The sequence below is a fragment of the Chlamydotis macqueenii genome, chromosome 1 (genome assembly GCF_036417535.1).
Source record: "Chlamydotis macqueenii isolate bChlMac1 chromosome 1, bChlMac1.mat, whole genome shotgun sequence".
Taxonomy (NCBI): Eukaryota; Metazoa; Chordata; class Aves; order Otidiformes; family Otididae; genus Chlamydotis; species Chlamydotis macqueenii.
Window position 1 is genome coordinate 190353422 of NC_141556.1, and position 21470 is coordinate 190374891.

The window sequence follows — 21470 nt, forward strand, 5'->3', positions numbered from 1 at the left end:
CAGGAATACTGAGTAAGTACTCAAGAGCAGAGTCCCTGTAGTGCCATAGAAGCACAAGAAGAAATTAGGACTTGTGTCTTAAGCAGGAGCATCTCCTGATTATACTAATTTCGTAAGGAATCTACTGTCATTATGTACAGCATCTTTGTAGAGAATTGCAATAGAAAGGCTAAGATTGCTATGAATGAAGCATGAATGGGAATATTTGGGTGCAGAGGCACAAGAAGGAAAGAAACAGCAAGGAAAAGGCATCTTAGACTGGTCTATGCTAACAGCACATAGACTAGCAGGCCATCTAGATCATAGGCATGTGTGTAGCTTTACAAGATAGTCAGACCTTGGAGACAAAACCAGTAATGACTCAAAGAGGTGGGGAAAGAGAGAGAGACTGTCAGCAGCTCCAGAAGGGTAAGAAAACCCCACATCCAAGTGAAAATAGTTGTCAACCTATGAAGAACACAGGAAATGCAAGAAAGACTTGACAGCTGGTGTCCCATGCTCCCCATGTCATTGTAGAAGATCCTGGACCTAGCATCTGGACACAAGCATGGTGGGTGCCTGACTGCTGGACAGACTCTTTAGACACACACTCATTCTAGTGCTTGCAAATGTGAGATGGAGTGTGAGTAAGCGAGATCTGTTTTGTTTAGTTTTTTAAGTAAAATTATTTTTCCATCCTGTAAGGTCTGGTATTGGTATCTGCTAAATTGCTGATACAATTTTTGAAAAAGTATTTCCTACTTTCCTGCTATTTTTCCAAAGAAGATGAAGCTAAATTCAAGGTCTTCCTCCTTATCTTCAGACAGCTCAGTGGTCTTTCAGAGTATCCAAAAGATCACCTAACTTTCCATACCCACATATGTCAACTTCACTCCTCAGATATAATGTACTGGCCTCCTATAAAGGCAAAGACTCTTTTCCTAATAGTATTGTTTAATACTGAATATCAGCTCCCCTAGGAAGAAAGGATAATCCTGCCCAGATCCCGGAAACACTAATGCTCTACATATGGTTGACATTCTTTTGTAGGTCTGAGCCACAATATTAAGACAGGTCAGGTGTTAGTAAATTACAAATTACCAACAAACATAAAGAGAAACCTCCCTACCATAAGGACAGGTAAAATCAGTACGACAGTATCATCCCAGACTGAAATAAAATGCAGCTTTCTGACATGTCATACATCGTGACCTTGTCAAAATGTCTCATTCCTATTGATAAAACAAAACACAATGAGTGAATACAGAATAACATCCAGATGAAGGAGACTGAAAAACTACATGAACAAGACAACGGAGTGGTCAAAAATGTACAAAACAATCAGAGGAATATCAGAACAAGAAAGATGAAAGAGGATGACTGCTCTCAAGTGAAAAACCACTTTCTTTTAACCAATCAAACCACTCTTTTAATGAAGGAAGATAAATCTACAGAATAGAAGAAAAGGTTATATATACTTCCGTAATTTCCTTTAGGCCCTGTTTTATATAGACTTCCTAAATGTTCCAAATTGATCCCTATTTTTTCTGAATCACATCATCATGGTTCCAAATGATCCCCAATGACTTAGTCAACAAAAGCTTAGTAGCAACTGGTTGTAGCAAGCAAATTTATTTCTCGGCTCATTGCATGGTTTATAATTCTAAAAAGAATTGTGACTACTAATCACTATTCTGTTGCTCTGAGTGTCCTTTTAAAATAGTAAATATAAGCCTGAAGTCATTGTAATTCATATAATGTTTAAGACAAGTGTTGGTGGTTCAGCCTGCACACCACTTGTGCATTGCTGGTTCATTCAGTAATCCCACCAAATGGCTACAGGATTCTTCTGGGTTTTAGTAGTTTGCATGAAATAGAAAATAATACCATTCATGTATTGAACTGCAAAAAGAGAAAATGGAAAATTTAAAAAATACTTTCTCAAATTAACATTCCTTAAAAATGTAGCTACCCAGTGCTGGAGACAGACAAACCAGGTTATGCAGCACTATATTTTTTCTTTCTTTCTCTGTAATCTAAAGGCCTTCCAACGTAATCACTCTGGTCAATCAAGAGGTCAGAGACAAGCCTCCGATACTGGATGTCTTGTGCTACCTATCTGAGCAGTGGCAATTCAATTAGAATCACTTTACACTCTTCTGGGATATGGGAAACCTCTTAACGGTGAGTTAATATTCTTGCTCCTCCATTCCTTCCCCACAGAAGCAGAAAGCATGAGGATTTTCAAGAAGTGCTCTTCAAAAAGCAGTACAGTTCAGGCATTTTTTTTTTACAGAAGTACTCTGTCAAATAGCTACTTCCACCTGACATTTCAGAATCACAGTAGAAAATGTGGACAATTTGTCTGCTATGTTATGTTACCTTGTTCTTACAGTTACATTAATTTAATTTCTGAAAATAAAATTTAGCTTTTATTCTCTGAAAATTATTCACATTTTCCATACCTATGTACATGTCCAGTCCTTTATGAAATATGTATATTGCTGATTACTCACTGGTTTTTTTCTTGATTTTATCCCCAGATTGTGATTTGAGCCTGTCATAACTGATGGTTAGTATGTACTAATAACATATTTTGAATCCTACTTTAGATAACCTTGTATTAGACTGACTGCATTAAGATAAGATTTGTCTGAAATCAAGGAGGAGAGATATAACTCAGAGTGAACAATTACAGAGAAGAAAAACTGTATTAAAAAAGCATGAGGTATACTGAAGAGATACAGAAGGCTTACGGAAGTATAAAATCTTTGAGACCTATGCAAATGAAATCTTTGTGATGAATGTCCAGTTATTATGGATTCTTTCAATCACTTGATACCACACATTCATCAAAACATCCAAATCTTAAAGTACATAAAAGATCCTAATCTACTAAGCAAAAATTGCTCAGAAGAAATCAAATAATCTTAGGTGTGCTCTCATATTAAGCAGGAGAGTGAGTATTTACCCCCAATGAAATTCCCAGTCACTAGTATCTCCTTTGCATTAAGGATAAAGTAGCTGAGGCATCTAAAATAATCTAAAATATTGACAAGAGACAAAGAAAAACTGAAAGACTAAAAAGCTAACTATCAAGAAAGATGAATGGTCTTGTCTGAACAGAGAAATTTGAAATACTGGAAATTTAATGAGTTTGAAGAATCTGAATAGAATATAAGTGAAAATGTCATATATTAAATTCCAGAAACATAATCGAACAAAGAAAAAATAAAAAAGAAACAAACAGTATAAGGTAAAGACCAAGGATGGGTGAGCAATCTAATTCTCTATCTATGATATAAAAACATCCAAAAAAGCAAGAACTAAAAAGCAGCAGTCCTGTAAAAGTCAATACAGCTATAACAGTGATTTTACAGAGGACTATTAGGGAAAAAAATCTAATGACTAAGAGGAATATAATCTCCTGATTTAGCTATTTTATTTAAATGACTGTGTAGACCAGTGCATATCAATGATCTCCCAAAGGTGGGCAGTAATACAATAGATAAATATTGAACCTCTATTTGAGCCTTCAGTGCATCTTCTCTCACAGTTCTCACCTTTTTTTCCATTCTGTCAATCAGTTTAAAAAAAAGAAAATAAGTTTATTCTAGTAAAACACATAAACCAGATACTCTGTGTAGTCCTTCTAAATATAGCCTATGTACATAAAACATAGATTTTTTTTTTATCTAAACATACTTTTTGAAGACCTTCTTTCTCTGGACCAACTGGCATGACATGTACCAGCCCTGACTGGATTTCACAATGTGTCCACCTTTTATAGCATATAAACACCTATAAAAATGGCCCCAAGGACCTTCTATGTGGGGAGTTAAAAAAAAAAAAAACTAACCAAACCACAAAACCCAAGAAGAACATTCTTCAAAATATGCTTTTAAAGACTTCATTGAGCATTTAAACTATGCAAACCCATAAAATTCTTATTTACAAAGTCATAATGGATTAAAAGGGAACAAGGTATTTAATAGCAGCAAAAGTAACTGATCTTCTCATTTCCATAAACTCAAGATTTTCTGCTTACGCAAGCATACTTCCTATGGAAATAATTCTGCTAAATACACAACATATATGTAAGTTACTTCATTTTGAAAAAATAATAAATGAGACACAAAACCAAGAGCACTCTCAATTTCAGTAAAATTATCCTTCTAAAAACTCTCTACTAGGAAAAAAGTAGAGTGGAACAAACATAAGCTTCAGAATGCAGTACTGGGTAGAATCACAAATAAATTAACACACGATACAGGTCTAGGTTGCGTCTAGTGGGACAAATGCAAATTGACAAAAACCCAGAAACAAGTAATCCCCAAACCCTAAAAATCAATAACAGGGACTGTTTTGTTTTTTTTTTTTCAGACAAAAGAGGAGAAGGCAAAAAGAAATTATTGGTGAGTTATGCTCCATTAGTTGCAAATTTAGGTGAAATAACCCTTTGTGTTTGCTTCTAAAAATGTCATCCCGGATGCCATTTTCAAGGAATTCAGTCTGACATTAAAAGACATGTCATAACTTTGAGGATCCAGGCTCCAGTGTCCCAGAAATCTGTTTATATAGCTCATAATGTAATTACAGCTACCTTAAGACAGATGAGGCAGAAGGCAGTGATATATTGAAAACTAATTGAAAAATGCAGTTGTCCAGAAGCACTTGTGGGGAAGAGGTCTCTGAAAAGCTGCTCAAAGCTTCAGAGTTTGAAGTGAAATTTTTGATGTTGTCACTCTCAATCTATTGAAGAGCTGACAGACAATCAAACCCGTCTGGCTGGCTGGCAGCTCATTTTGCTGGCAGGTGGCAAACAATTAGACACACCAATTTGTGCCTCCTGATGACATTAAAGCATGAAACTAAGTTGTATGCAGGGCCTAGTGATTTGTGTGAAAGCATTTCAAAAATAATACTCTTTGCCGTGGCAACTCATTTCAGACTGCCACCTCCCATTATGGCTTTGAGCGGCGAAGACGACAGACTTGAGTTACGTGCGGTGCAAGGCCGCTTCTGTTCAATCCGTCATCAGCGCCCCTTGAGACCTCAATCCCCTCCTTTCATCAATATCACCTCATCATTTACATTCAATAGTACTTGAACTGCTGCATACATTAACTACACACAAGCCCTATTTGATAATACATGTTGAACACATTTTCTGCTTTTAGATTTCATTTATAACTGCACAAATTCTAAGGAAGAATATACTGTAGCCTACTACACAACGACTGTTCTGAACATCTTAGTAATTTACAATTAAACAAATGTGCAGAGCAAAACACATCATATTAAATTATAAAAAAGAATTCTTAACTTAAATTTTATTTACAGGAGTTTGCTTTACATGGCATTTACCTGCATATAAAATCAGTGATCATAGTTAAAGAAGTATCTTTAAAGCAACAGAGATACTGTTATTTTTCTACTAATTACTTATTATCTCAACTCTTCTTTTACAAGGCGCTCAGCCATCCAAATGCAAAAATAAAAATTAAAACGTCTAGCCTAACAAGGACTAAGAATATCTTCCGATTAAAGTGAAAAATACATTTCTCTAAGCTTGATTTGCTTATAAATATAGAATCACTGTGTACATTTTAAAAAAACTGAAACAAATAAAACCTGACAAAACAATACACTCCATTGCCCACAATCCTCCCTAGAGAGAATAAACACAACCAATAGCCACGTTGCTCAGTGAAGTACCAAAAGCTGCATAAACTACAGAAACAGAAGATCCTACAGAAATATGGTCCACAGGCATAGTGTTGCCTGTTTAAAAATACACAGTATATATTATTTAATTGTTCCTTTATATCAGTAAACACAATTATATTTACACAAGCAAGCATAGAAAAACAATAACGCTCTGATTTTTTCAGTTTTTCAATGACAATTGGGATACTATAGGCAACAGAAAATATTCATGAACCATCACAAGCTAAAATCCATGTTGCTTTCTCTATATTTTAATTAATTCCAATGTTATTTCAATGTCGTATTCAAAGTTTTCCCCTCCTAACCTTTATTTCACACACCATGAAAAGTTATAGGGTCAGGATCTCAATCTGCTCCTCCTTTGTAATACAAAAAAAAGTGACAACACCACTCATCTTTTGCTTCCAAAGATTGCCACAGTGGTCAAGTAAGTACATTGAAAATAAGAGTAAAGTGCACACAGAAGTATTTGCCTGAAGAGTGGCCACCATTTAGTAATGCAGCCATAAGGTGCAACTAGCCAGCTGAGGTCCTGTTGGCTAAAAATATTATTACTTTTAGCGACATGCCCAGAGTTCAATAACACTCATTTAGTTGTAGGTAAGAATTTAACACTTCCTGATCTACTGGGACTTGCCTGAACCTGCCAATTTTGTTTGTATTAAAAACCATGACCTACCTCACTCACCAAAATCAGATAGCAGGATGATCTATTGAAGAGAACAAAATATACCCCCAAAAGTAGATACAAATGGGTCTTCTTTTGCCTAAACTTTGACCAGTACCACTTTTTTTTGTTGTTGTTGCTGAAGAAGTAAACAATGCCAAGCACTGACATGGTGCAACATTAGAGTTTTTAATACTTTATTATGGAGCTATAATTTTGGAATCCAGAATAAAATTAATCTCTTCAATTATCTTTATGTTAAGTTCCCTCTAACGATGACAAAGACATCTCATGAGGTGATATGCTCCATTTTAATTTACGTGTCTAGCATTTCATGAATTAATAATAACTCTCTGAATGAAGTCTTTTTCTTAATTGACCAAGGTAGAAATTTAGCTGAATAAGTTCCACTTAAGTAAACTTCTGGTGGTTACAGTTAGGTGCTATTAATCCTACATGCAGTACAAATTTCTGTACTGATTAACGTACTCAAATGAATTCTGGAATATGATGGTTCCTCACAGGGGATAAGGAAAAATTCCTAACTGTACAGGAAAAAAAAATATTTTTTTAGTTCACATTGAAATCACTCTAAAATCAAAACATGTAGATTGATAAAAAAAAAAAGTCCTCTTAACTAAATACTTGTAAATGAGCTTTCTCTGAAATGGCCTTAAGACCTAAATTATTAGAAAGGGATATATTCATTGCTTCTACAGCAGATTTCACTTCTATCTTGATCCCATCTTCTTCATTATAATAGATGCTATCTGATTGTTTATTGAATTATTTCAGAAAAGCAGCCTCAGTAGTAATATATCAGTGCAGACAAAAACGTATCAGCTTTTATATGGAATTAATAATGAAATAGCACTTCTTCACTTTTATTCTAAAATTTTTACATATCTTCTTGCCCTTTACTGCATATATTAGGCTGAAAACACCGATTGCATATTGTTTTTCTTAAGACTTTAATGAAGAGTTTTCTTATATTTGCGCAAGTTTTCTTTTTTTTTTCTCAGAAGTCAAAACATAACTGTTTTTGTGTTTTATTTTTTGTTTCTTCCAGAATTTTAATTCTTGTACCTGCATGATGAACTAATATATTTCTACAACTTTGCTTAAAGTTTTGAGACATTACCATATCTCTGAGTTGTCTGGATTCCTCTTTTTTAAATTTATAACATTTTAATGAAGAAATTATAGGGATCTTGTCATATTGGAAAATGTAATCACATCAACAGGCATAAGAGTGAGCCCTTTGCACAGGTTAAGACTAAGCCCACAATGGAACAGGTTATCCTTCTTCTGGAAAGATGTTGTCGATTGCACATCTTATCAGAACATCTATGTTCAGGATAACTGAGATGAACTGGACATTTAAAGAAAAGTATGTTCATGAGAAGCTTGGAAGCTACAGCCTAAAGAGAAAAATAAAGGACTTGCTGTGGAAACGTTCAGCAGTTTATTTTCAAAACCTAACTTTTGAAAGTACTTGCTTCTTAAAGACCTAAAAGGAAACTAGTTTCCACCATGACCATGCAAACAATTTGCCATGGTCAAAGCATTTCAGTAACAGAAAACAGTGCAATGATGGATCCAATTAAGATTTAAACCTTCGAAAGAATATTCAACTTAATTTCTACACAGTCAGTCTGTTCTATATCAGCAGATATTACCCCTCCTCCTCCCTAAAACGCTGTATTAAAGGAAAAAAGATTTTATCGCAAAAATATTTCTTTACAACAGGCTTATGTTCCGAGTACCTCATAGAGTTTTATTCACTGCTGACAGAGAAAAACAAGGTGAATTACTTTAGTCTATACAATACGGTTGGTTTTGGTAACTCAGAAAAGGAGAAGTAATGCAGCTAGTTTTTAATATAGTCTAATACAAACCAGTAGAAGTATAACCATGTTTTAAAAAAAAAATCCTTCAAACTTCTGAATTACATCAATATAAAATAATGAATCCAGTCATATACCTGTCAAATGAGTGAAACTGCATGGGAAGGATAGCCTGAGCTTCTCTCTTCAGAGCAGGATCTGGGTAAGGGATCGGATCCGGACCACATTCCGCAATTTCAACAGGGGCTGCCACAAGACTTTTCAGTATTTCCTTGACATTGATGCCTTTACTTTGGCTGATACTGGATATCGATGATGCGGGTTTCAAGATTTCACTAGGGCTTTCTGTTAAGCTCTCCTGAGATTTCTTCACTTCTGAAGACAAAGTAGACAACAGCTCGCTCATAGCATCAGGGCCTGTGCTGGTCTCCAAGTCTGTCCCATTCAAAATACTGGGCATCTGTTCGTCTCCAATTCCAGAATCTGTATGAGGAATAGAGCTTTCCAGCTGAATATCTTCAACTGGTGTCGGTGTTTCTTTATCTTTGATATTTTCTGGAAATACAGTTGGTGTCTCTGCAGTGAAATAGAGATTATGAACAATATTTATAACTTAGTTTGATTACTTTTCCCCAAAAAATATGACCTTGAGGTTTTAGAAGACAGAAATATAGGTATTAGAAAGCCCACAAATCTTAGCAATTTATACCTTAAAAACTCATTCTACATACAGAACATTTTGTTTTCAACAGCTGTTTGGCATATATAAGGGCTTGGAAGAGGGAGCCCAAAGTTGTATTATGCAAGCTCAGTGACATTTAAGAATTGCAGCCCTCTACTCACACAGTAATCAAATAGCAAAATATTACCAGTAAAAACACCATTAAAAATTATAACCTATTGACTGCATATCTGTATGATCTATGAAACTACTGGAAGAGAAAAATGCAATCATTCACGCTTTAGGATTACTATAAAATGTAGTCTTTCTATTGTCAGCAAATATTAAGCTTGCATTCAAAAGAAAACTGCTAGATCTTTTGCTTGCTTTGTCTTTTGTACAAAATGTGTACTATACACATTTTTACACATGTATCATTACACTGATCACAGATTTATTTATACATGAACAAAAAAATAAGTGTTATCGTTGATTCCTTAGCTAAATCTCCCTTCCCTGCAAAAGATAAAATTCTGCAATTCTTTATGGTAAATGTAAAGAACAAAGTAAACAGCTTTACAGAGACAGGCAGATGAAATCTGTTGAGTCTGGAACATTTCCAGACTGAAATGGACTCTACAACATCTTGTAACCAAGAAAAGCATACCTCTATTAATTACTTCAGTGAAACAGACACAACAACTTCATTAAATATGAATAATTTGCTATGCCAGTGGAAAGTTAGCTAGACTTGTGAATAACTTCCACATTCACCTTTTTGTTTACATTTTTGAGAGCAACAGACTGTGGCTATTTTTAACAACAAAAAGCTTGCACTCAAACTTATTTTTAAATTTACTTTCAAACTACTTCATTTTCATTGGATCATCTGTCTTGATTATAAAATTTATCTGTATGAATTAGGAACACTTCTTTTTCTTTTAATGGTTCTGATAAAGCAGCAAGTTTAGATACTATGGGAAATATTTTACTGCATACTTAGATGAAGCTCTGCTCTCCCGACTATTCAAAATAAAATGTCCTTCAACAATATAATGTGAATAGCAACCACATATCTTATTACCAACTGTTTGAGAGTCAGCTATAAAATATGTGTGCATTTTACATGTTGGACTACATGACATTTAAAGGTCCCTTCCAACCCAAACTATTCTCTATGATTCTACAATTTACCACAAGGGTATAAGTGCCTGTGTATGCATGTGCACATAAAAAATTCTATATGAAATTATTTATGTTTGAACTAATGGTAGTGTAAAACTCTTCATGTGTACAAGTAAAAACAAACAGATATAGATGGAACAGAAGAGGCTTTTAAAAACACAAAGCAGAATAACCCATTATAAGGAGTATTGTTTTCTTCTTTTAACAGCCATAAATGCTGAAGCCACTTCCCTCTTCTCTTTTGCCTAAGTCCATTAAACTCATTTTATCAAATAGATATGAGCCCTGCTTTGTGAAGCAGGAAGTAGAAACTGGATTTATGAGCTGCATAAAATGCACTTAGCATCTGCTGGGTCAGGAAGTGAAAAAATCCATATCTACTTAGGATTGCCTATATTTGGCACAGAAGGACATCTGATCCACAGAATGATCCTAATGAATTTTCTGCTTGTTCGCCTCTTTAAACTTCATCCAAACAAAGACAACACTTCTCAACTGAAGGGAAGAGTAGGACTGGACTGCCAGTCAATTAGATGGTTACCCTTATAATATACGGTAAGTAAAATAGCATAAGGTCCCATTATTATGTAAATGAAAAGAGGTCACTGAAAAAAAGAAGACAGTCCACTACATGGTAAAGTTAGACTACATCTAACCTCAATTTTCATTAAAATCAACAATACTGAACACAAAATGAAAAACAGTAAAGCTAATAGAAATGTGGCTGTGGAAATTAAAATACCTTAATTAAACCAGAAGAAAGATTTTAATGTATTAAAATCCTAGGAATGAACTGACTCAAAGCTAATTTTGAAAGAAACAGTCTACAAAATTACTGGTCTAGTAGCAATACTTTTGCCAGACAGGTAAGTGGAGATAGCAACATATGACTGGAGATCACCACACGTTTTTTCTTTTTAAGAAAGAGGATAAAACGATCTAGACAACTACAAGCCTTCAACAATAAGCAAGATTTCAGGATTTATTTTGGAGTAAAGAATAATAATGGAATGGAACAAGATAGATTACAAAGTGGCTTTGCTAAAAGAAAATATTGCTAAATGAATATTGCATATTGCTAAATGAATATAAGGGCCAAGGTAGTAAATTTCAGTAAAGCTGGAGTTGTCACAACAGACAGTAATTTACTCAGGAGAACCTGGAAATTAATAGAAGGTGGGAAAAGAAACTGGCTAAGAAGAAGCCATCAAACAGTTTCAAAAGACAAAACATGAGTCTGAGGAAAACTACCATGGGAGTTACCTCTTTTAAAATTTTATTAAAGATTTCAGGTGAAAAAGTAAAAACATTCTGGTGAAATTTGCTGATGACAAAGTTACAAGGTACAACTGATGCACAGAAGGATGATTATAAGAAGGAATTATGACAGAACGGCAAATTACATTTAATAGTTAAAAGCTATGCATCCAGTGACTAACATGGAGATTCCAATTACAACTGGAATTCATTAACTGGACATGACTGAAGAGAGGGACCCAGTGGTTGATGTAGCCAGGTAATTATTTGGTTACCAATACAGCACTGCCAAGGAAAAGGCAAATGTGATTCCAAACTTTTCTGAAGAAATCACTCATGCAAGATTCAAGTATTAATGGCTTTAGAGAAGGCATTGGTAGGGTTCATTATGGAATACGGTGTACACTGTTGTATTTGAGGAAGATGGAAGTGCCACTATGGAGATCCATAGCAATCAACTGTTACAGAAAAAAAAGTTTGGCTGATACAGTCTGGCCAAATTAATACTGAGAGAGTATAAAATACCTATTATACACAAATTTTCAGGATGCAAATTCCAGAAAAAGGATTTAAGCTAAATAGAAGAGTTGGCATGAGAAAAAACGTGTGCAAACTCACCAGGAATATATTCAGATTGAAAAGTGACAGTCATCACTATGGAATTAAGATTCTGGAATAGCCTTCCAGTTAGAGTAGCAAATTCAAAAATCACAACTAATTTCTAGACTCTATAAATAGGACTGTACTTAATTACTCAGCAGGTGCCTTGTAATCATTTGTTCCCAAATGAGAGTAAAATGCCTAGAGGATTGCATCATGTGACGTTAAAAATTGAAGGAAAATTAAATTTGTGAATATAGAATTTAGATACAATTTACTATACAACACATAACACTAATTAAAATTATTTAGGAAAAAAATATAAAAGAAGTTATTCTATATACAGGTAAGTGTAGGATACTCGATATCCACAGAAAATAGACTTGTATCTTTACTTTTCTCACTGTGTCTCCTGTACCTAATACGGATACACTGCACTAAGTCAATTAAGCTCAGTCTGATTTATCACTATGAATAACAATCTCTAAAAACTACCTAAATCCAGTACATTAACTCTTATTTTTAAAACACCAAGTAAGTGAAATGAAAAAGGGTTTAAAACATCTAATTTACTTTTTGTAAATCAAAGGAAAATAAACTCAGAACAGATAAAAATGCTTACTAACTGCTTCTCTGATAAGAGTATTAGCAAACTAGTATTTGTGAAATTCAGACAAATATGTCTGAAAAGATGATAAGACCTTCTGGATCAGTATTATCATTAGTAGTATGCTAGGTAAATTATAAACTCCTGAGCATGGCTCTCAAAACCCAACCAATTTTATTTACAACACTGTATATCCACAAGTTTTATTCTATGTTCATTTATACAGTGTCATAGCAGTTCTGTAGCCTTCAGACTTCAGGAATAAAGAATCAGTACTCAATACTGATTCATACTGTTATTGACTAAAAATCTTAAACTGGTAACACATATGCTTTTATAAAAATCTAAAATACTTAAAATAACATAGCAAAATTATAAATATGAACAAAAGCAAAAAAAAAAACTGATTGCATCTGTCTATTTTATAACATTGTGACACTAAGCCTGTAAATTTTCAGCAAACCTCATCAGTTTTCTGCAGTACAAGGCTATGTCAGTAGACAAAGCAGAAACATTACTAGATCTAGCGATCTTAACCCTGTCAGAAACAGGCAGTTGGAAGCCAGATGCCTCCTTCTTACTGTTTTTCATTGTAACTAATGAGTTCTTCTACTACATTATGGGAAAAATATGGGCTTAAGTTAACTAAATGACATATTGTATATCTGGTGACCTCATCCGTCACACTCTTTCCCTAAAATATCTTGTTTGCTTGTGATTTATGAAGTGTACTGTAATTGTTTTAACCTACTGAGTTACCGAAATAGCTCTCGCACTGCTTCCATACGTCTACAAAATACGCACACCCACATTTATTAACTTAATAATGAGACATTTCATATCTGCAGTAAATATATACAATTTTGCCATTACACAAAAATGACAACACAAAATATTCTGCTTTCAATTTTTATTTACTTTTAAAAAATGAAAAATGGTGTGTATATTCCTGTGGTCTTTTTTTCTTTTTCATTTCATTAATCCCCTCTACTAGATAAAAATCAGCTGAAAATTTTCAAAAGTAAAAAAATATGAAAATTATTAACTGCTTACCAGATGGATGAAAGTCATACTATCCCAAACTACTGTCAAATTTCTTCTGTGAACAATATAGCAACATTTGGTAACAGAAGGTCTGGGGCAATCTTGATCTAGTTCCTGTCACCTTTCAGTCTGCACATGCCCTGGAAAATTTATGAGTTGTTTTCTTTATAGCTATCTTAAGGCACTGATAATAACCTTATTAGCTGCCTTTTATAGACCTCTTTGTAATATTCTATGAACTTTCAAGGACAGTACACTACAAGCTGAAAATGCTTTCAAACCAACAAGGCAGTGATATTATGGCTTCCACCGTAAGTGGCAGAGTCAACTAATCAATTTCTAAGCTCTAAAGAGCAAAAAAGTTCTTGCTAGTAACATCAATCTAACAGTTTTCATATATAAGAAGTAGTACAATTAAGCTGAGAGGAGAAACTAAGTATGGGGACAGAATCAAAGAGTAATAATGGTCTGATTTAAAGTTACACTGAAACAAATAACCAAGAATTGAGTTGCAATGGAAATGTCCTCAGAGGCTCCGGCACAACAACGAGAAGAATCACCCTAAAAGAAACATTAAGATGCCAAGCTGCTCTTTATCTAGTCAGGACCTTTCCTCATATTGGTGCTTCTATTTCTGCGTGTAAGTTATAAAGACACAACAGTAAAAATTCCCTGTATAGTGATCCTGCCCATGGGTCAACCACTTAATGTGTACTCGTTCTGGCAGCCTGGCCAGTATTACTCTTCATGTAATAACTGTCTATTAGTCGGCAAATCTGGTTGTGTCCCACTAATGAAGTTCATGGGGTTCTATTATTTCTGAGGCAAGGCTATCTGAACAACATCAATTTCTATTTTGCAGAACTAATTTGCTGTTCTAAATATTTCTAAAACAAGTTTCCTTTTTAACTCAATTCCAAAAAACTGAGGAAAAAGAGCCTCGCTTAGAGCTACTATTTGTCATACTTGCACTATCAGCCTTTCATCTAGGAAGCTGCTTGATAAATGCAGCCTGCATTTAACCTGCATCTGTTATTTAGCCAAACCATTTATCCAGGTTTCTGAAATTCCTGCCAGCTCAAAAGCTGGCCCTTTGCTTCTGCAAGGATAGCAATGCACCAGTGCAGCTTCAGTTGTCTGTCTAACACAGCACCAGTAGTCATGCACGTGAAGAGAGATGGAAGTAGGGCACAAGCCACGGCAGCATCAAGCTGGGAAGAGTGAAAGCCACCAGTGGAGACACCCCAGGGCTCGGACATGAATGGCTGAGGGGGGCACAGCTGAAAACTGAGGGACCAGGTAAGGTCAGATATGAAAGACTCTGGGGTGGCTTGGCAATAGGAAGGGCACAGATTTTGAGAAGATTTAAGACAGCGGATTGGGAGTTTCCCTTTAATCAGAGTAGACTTATGGCCACAAGTTGTACCAGAGGAGGTTTAGATTGGACGCGAGGAAAAACTTTTTCTCCTAAAGAGTGGTCAGGCACTGGAATGGCCTGCCCAGGGAGGTGGTGGAGTCGCCATCCCTGGCAGTGTTCAAGAGGTGGCTTGACGAGGAGCTACAAGATATGGTTTAGTACCTGTGGCAGCAATGGTAGTGGGAAGATGGTTGGACTAGATGATCTTATAGGTCCCATCCAACCATGTGATTCTATGATTCTATGATTCTATGACTTCTGAGGAGGAAGGATGTAAAAGGACAAGGAAAACCAGAGAGGCTCTGCAGGGGGGTTGCACTAGATGACCTTTAAAGGTCCCTTCCAACCCTAACGATTCTATGATTCTATGAAATGGGAGAGAAATGGAGCAGGAGAGAGTAAGGGTGGGGAGACCAAGCTTGAGAAGTGATGAAGACCCTGTGTGGCAGAGGATAGAGTTATCATCAGCCATTTTTCATAGCTGGACACCTGTTAGTTTATGTTTTCTCTCTTTGCTCACGGGAAATTGTTTCTATTTGCTCACTTTCCTCAGAAGTTTTATCATTTGTTTCTTTTCCCACAATCACTCCTGGACTCAGACAGGCACACAGGGCAGCTCCTTCTATCTTGACCAAAAAAAAGAGTATTAATAGAGCCACTTACGACAGATACAACTCTTGATCTGTTCAGGAAATGTCTTTAATCAATGTCTTAGTTTTTCCTTACTAATCAAACCTCTTTCACTCAGTGCTTGATAGACAAGACATCTGTACATCAGTCTGTTTGGCTACCTGATTGACTAACAAAATGCCAGCTGATACAAACCAATGCATTAGCAAGGCATTAGCTAAAAAGACTTAAGATATATCTAAGAAAATGAAAAGTTATATTAAGGAAATGTCAACTTCACAGTATAAAACTAGCCGTTTATATTTGAAACAAAAACAACCACAAATTAGGAAAAATAAGGTAATATGTTTTTTCCTAGGTGAATTGCCCTAGTTTCTATTTTTTAATTTATTTTTTATAAATTTTATAAATAAATTTTGTGTAAACTCCAAAAATATCTAATTAAAAAAATAGGTTACTTGTCAGTAATCTATAATAATATCTGTATTTCTGATTCACTCTGAGAAAGATGATATTTTTATGATTAAAGGTTTATTGCAAAAGTAATAAAAAAAAAAAAAAATCTGTCATCTAGGTTACACCATCCAGCCACAAATGCTAACAGTGAAGCACACAGTATATTCCATAGATATGATGGAACTTACACTAAAAACGTTTTATATTAAGTACTACTTTGAAAAATCAAAGAATTTTTAAAACATCCGTAATTTGATAAACAACTGAAAATAATTATTAATGTTATTTTACCAAAAAAGCCATTACAATTGCTTCATGCATATATAATGATCGATAAATTAATAATGCAATATAGGTGCAAACTTATCTTCTGATGCCTTAAGTAGTTGACATAGAGCAATAAATATTAGATATAGATTTATTTATTACTGTTTAATGATCTTGAAATGTGAGTACTCTCAGAGGCAGTTGGAATAGGCAGGATACATTTCATCAGGAAACCAACACGATAATTTTATGTATCAGGCAGAAATTCAGTAGAATTTGACTTTTATGATTGTCATTATTGTAATCCGTGTCCCTTAAAACATCTTACTAAGTTTCTTGAAAACATATGTACAAAGAGATTTTGAGGAAGATGTAGCCGTGAATTCTGTCAGGACTTTGTGAAGGCAAAGGATATTTTGACAGGCAACATAAATTAGTCCTTTAGTCCACTTTGCATAGTTAGACTTCTACCCTTATGCAAAATACTTAGTTTAAAAATAGGCTGGAAATCTCTATGCTACTACATCAGGAATACAAACAGCAGTATAGCAACGTACAATATCCAGAGTACCGTACATCTGTGAGATCAGAAAAACTTGATGCATTACTTGTCCTCAAAAAAAAAAAGGCTATTTCTGCAACTTTTTAATACAGTTTGTTCTGTCAGGAAAAAAAAATCAATAGCTTTCAGTCCATCTACACCACATACCTTTAAGAAATCTGTTCATTTACAGTGCTTTGGGAAAAAGACAGACAGCGATATCAAGGGAGTTGAAAAGCCAATCCATTTTTGATGAAATGTTGTGATAAGCTACATATTGATTTTCTTCCCACAATATGTTATAGGGTGAATTGTGCTGTTCCAGTGCTTTCATTTCTGAAACACTCCCAAATAATGTTAAGTGGAAATGTCAGTTTTTGACTGATAATATTTTTTTGTTATTTGGTTAACATTAATTGCGTTCTCAGTAATTAACAGGTTGCCAGCTGAAGTGTAAAAAAAAGATCATTCACACTTTTCCACTCCTGAAGATGTGGAAGCACTGTTGAAAGAAACAGTAGTCCAATAAACCTTCAAGGTAAGCAAGGATAGCTTCAATAACAACCAGAATTGAGAAAACACACCTTAAGTGATCCTGACCACCACAGCACAGATTACTTCAAATTTATAGCAGTAATTTAAAGAGGTTACTCGGTTTTACATAATAAGGCTGATTAGGTGCTACTAACGGATTATACCATGCTCCTCTCTTTCTCCTGTGTCTTATTTCAATGAAAAGGTATTTCTGCTCTCAAAGTATGTACTTATTGCCATCTACCTCGTAAGAGAAAGGGCTACTCTCAATTTTTCAGTCTGGACTTCCACACTTTCCAGACATAACAGAAATATTTTGATATGAATTTTGGGAAAATAACCCCATCTTACCAGATAAATCAACTGAGAAGAAAACATTCTTTTCTAAACTGTTCTAATTGTTGCCATTCCAGAAATACAAATTTCAGCATTTTATGCTCAGTTCAAAGGGGTACCTCTTGCTAACCAAAGGGAGAAAGGTAAAGACCACTAATGATGTCTTGACTAATACAATTTTATCTTGAAATGGCTGTGGGAACTGACAAGTTCCACTTTCAGAATGTGCTATTAAGTCAGGTGCCTTATAAGAGTCTTGATAATCCTCCTACAAAGACCTGAATCTCCTCTGACATTAAGATCAATTTAATGTATTTGATTGCAAATTAAAACAGAAGTTTGTTTGCCTTCCACAAGAAGTAGCTTTGCTTACTGGGACTATCTTCATCCTACAGAATTTGAAAGGAAGATTTTCAAAGGATTTGAAATAAACTCCAACACCATGAGCAAAGATTAAGCTCTAACACTGCTTCCCTGCTAAATACCACACAGGATTTCTCACACAAGATCTTTGTGGAACATGTTGCCAAAGATGAAAGACAAAGATTTTTATAAAGGGGTTTGCTAGTACTTCAGACTGCCAGGAATAGTCTCCTTCAAGGATCTCAAGCACTCATCAGGCAAAAAAAGGAGACTCGAATACTTATAAAATGAAAGGACAAAACTGAAAATCCCCTCAACCATACAACAAAACAAATCAGTATTCAAAAATACTTTACAGTGGAGGAACGTGCAGACTAGTGGCACTGCACACTGTTAAACAGGTAGAAAAGAAGTAAGGGCTAGTGAAGGGACAATGATACGCATTGCTCAGATTTATTAGATGCCAGGTACAAAGGGGACATGGCTGCCAATCATTAGGTTGAAGACATTACGTAATTCTTTAGATGGATATAAAGTTCCTACTTTCAAACCATATACATGTGGTACTCAAAGAATATGAATCTATGAACATATATGTAGCAAAGTATAGCTATCTATGGGATGGGGACATTACTAAGGCACATAATGTCATTAGACTGGATTAAGTGCCTGAGATCAAAGAATATCATGCCAGCTTTTGTCATAAAGCAAGTTTTATGTCTAGAGTTCAGTTAAGCTTAGTCAAAGGAGCTACAATTAATCTGACCAAGGCAGAGGTCTAAAACAACATCTATAGTGAATGGAAAGAGATAGGGATTTCTAGTGCCCAATTTATCTCTCTTAAATAGATCTCTAAAGCAGGCCAGATGAATTGTACCCTCAATGTACCCTAACTTCTCTCAACCTGTTACAAAGGGGTCTAGGATAACCAGCTCAGACATTGATTCACTACTGATTCAGTTCTGATCCGCTATTTTCCTTGAGACTGTGATAATAAATTACTCCAAATAGTAGCACTAGATATGACCTAAATTGAAAAGAAAGGAAGATTTCTTTTAATTTTACAAGTTCTGCTTCATCTTAGTAAGAACAGACTATTTTAGAAGCACTGCAGACCCTTTAAAGTTATCAGAAACTAGTAGGAGAAACCTAAGCACTTGTGACCAACTTATGACAAGGAGTAAATCTACAGATAGAGAAACATTTTTTTCCCTCCTCATGGATCAGCTTAGAAATAAAAATAAATACAGAAGTATATTATAAAGAAATAAACATTTTTATTGTTAAATGGTAGTCATGGACACTATTGGTTTATTTTTTCCTTCCTGGGTATGTTCTTTTTCCTTTAAGCACCATAAGATAACATATACCTTGTGAACAATATTCAATTAACAGTAACAGAGACATTTAATCCTTATTTTACCACCTACAAACATTGGTAAATAAAAGTAGAATATATTTCCGTGCAAAGCATATTTTAAAGTCTTATTTCAATAATACGATCTATTAATACATAATATCTTTAACAAACTAGGCAAAGGTCAACATTTCATATGATGAGAACCAAAAATTTTTGTATCAAGTATAATGATGTTCAAAATTCTTGTAACCTGCACTTGACACCAGCTGTGGTTACTCATAAGCAGCTTACACCAATCACATACTGTAATGTGCCTGAGACAAGTAAGGTTTCACACAGCCTTCCATATATTTTAACCAAAGATACTGTCCCATGTAAAGAATAAAACCCCAAACATCACTAAGAACAAAATCAGTATCTCACTTAAATACTGGTAATATACCTACTGCTCCCTTACCCTTCCCCTGCCAAGCCTCCTGGTCAGATAATTAGATTCCATCTACTAAAAATTGATTTCTTTTAAGTAGCCAATCCTTTTCCCTTAATTCAAAGAGATTCTTAATTCATAGAGATCTGTCCCAAAGAAGTCTTGCACAGTTCTAACAATTATGATACAATTTGCTGTACTGAATCGGACTGACAAAGAATGAATCCTTTACATCCATTGTTGAATGAACAAAATATAGTGACTTTACTTCCATGACACAACTGAATTTTTATCCATTTTTTAATAAATAGGATTTTGCTTTAAAAATATGTATTTACTTTTAAATGCTACATTAAACCACTCTATAATATGTTAAAATACCTTAAAATTTAAAATAATATTCAAATACTACATGCTTGCTGCCAACATCTGAAAGCATGTCAGATCACTAAAAGGAAACCAATTGGCTTAGCCACTGGAATGAAAGATTCTTGAAATGACAAAACAGGTTTTGACTTTTAGCCTTTTCTGACAGTGTTGGCAATTTTTTTTTTCACTTCACTTTCTGCTAATGTTCAAAACTGAAGGGTTCAGAATACAAAAACCAGAAACATTTCACAGATAACATTTCCTCTATTGAATAATTTGTTTCTAAAGCCAAAACACTTTTCTTTTTGATCCTGCTCACACTCTTACTACAGATCTATTGAACTACTTTAAAACAAAACTGTATTTTACTTGAATTCAAGGTAAAACAAGTACTATAGGCAATAGGATAGAAGACACAATTCTTAAAAAATGCTTTACCTGAAATATTTTAGTTAGTTGTTATGGCTGCCTCCATTTCTTCTTAATTTTTTTTTCTGTGTTCATTACGTATATTTTATTTATGTACAACATTAATGTATTCATTCTATGTGGATAAGAAAAAAACCTATTTTTTCCCCTCCTTTTGCTACCCATTATATCAAATGTCAAGCTTTGTACAAAAAGCAGTGTAATCGAATTTATATCACAATTAATTTTAATTGTATTAAATTTAATACAAATTAAAACATCTTTAAGTAACTGTGTTTTGAGGCAGTCTAACCGATCCCAATTTTCAAGCAAAGGTCTTTAAAAATAAAATATCCTACGCCTGATACACAGTAACATGCTCTAAATGCAAAAAAAAAAAAAAAAAGAAAAAAAAAGAAAAAGTGGTATTGAATGAAGTTTTACATGTTTATTTTGTAGTAGCACACAGTACTGTAGTACCCTTCTCAACTAAAATCAAATTACTCCTTTTTTTTTTTATCAATGATAGATTAAATCATACAAATGCAACTTGGTCACAACGAAGAATATTATATCAGCAAACTGAATGATCCAGAATAATTTTTTTTTCTTTGTAGGCAGACAATAGCCTTATTAATCAAAACCACAAATCCTTCCAATTTATAATATACATACATGCACACACCGAAGTTTAAGAAATGCCAGATAAACATAGTGATACTTTAAGTTGCTGTTAACGAGTATTTTAACATAATGCTCCCAGAATAGCGTATGACAAACATAAG

At 34.4% G+C, this 21470-nt stretch overlaps 1 protein-coding gene across 2 annotated transcripts in view; it reads right to left on the reverse strand.

Annotated features, from left to right (window-relative positions):
- The window catches only part of NBEA (neurobeachin), a 509094-nt gene that overhangs the window by 295236 nt on the left and 192388 nt on the right, over positions 1-21470 (reverse strand). For both annotated transcript variants that reach the window (XM_086771979.1, XM_086771978.1), the window contains exon 30: positions 8361-8799. In XM_086771979.1, the coding sequence (XP_086628105.1) occupies positions 8361-8799 (439 nt within the window). The remainder of the gene's footprint in view (positions 1-8360; positions 8800-21470) is intronic.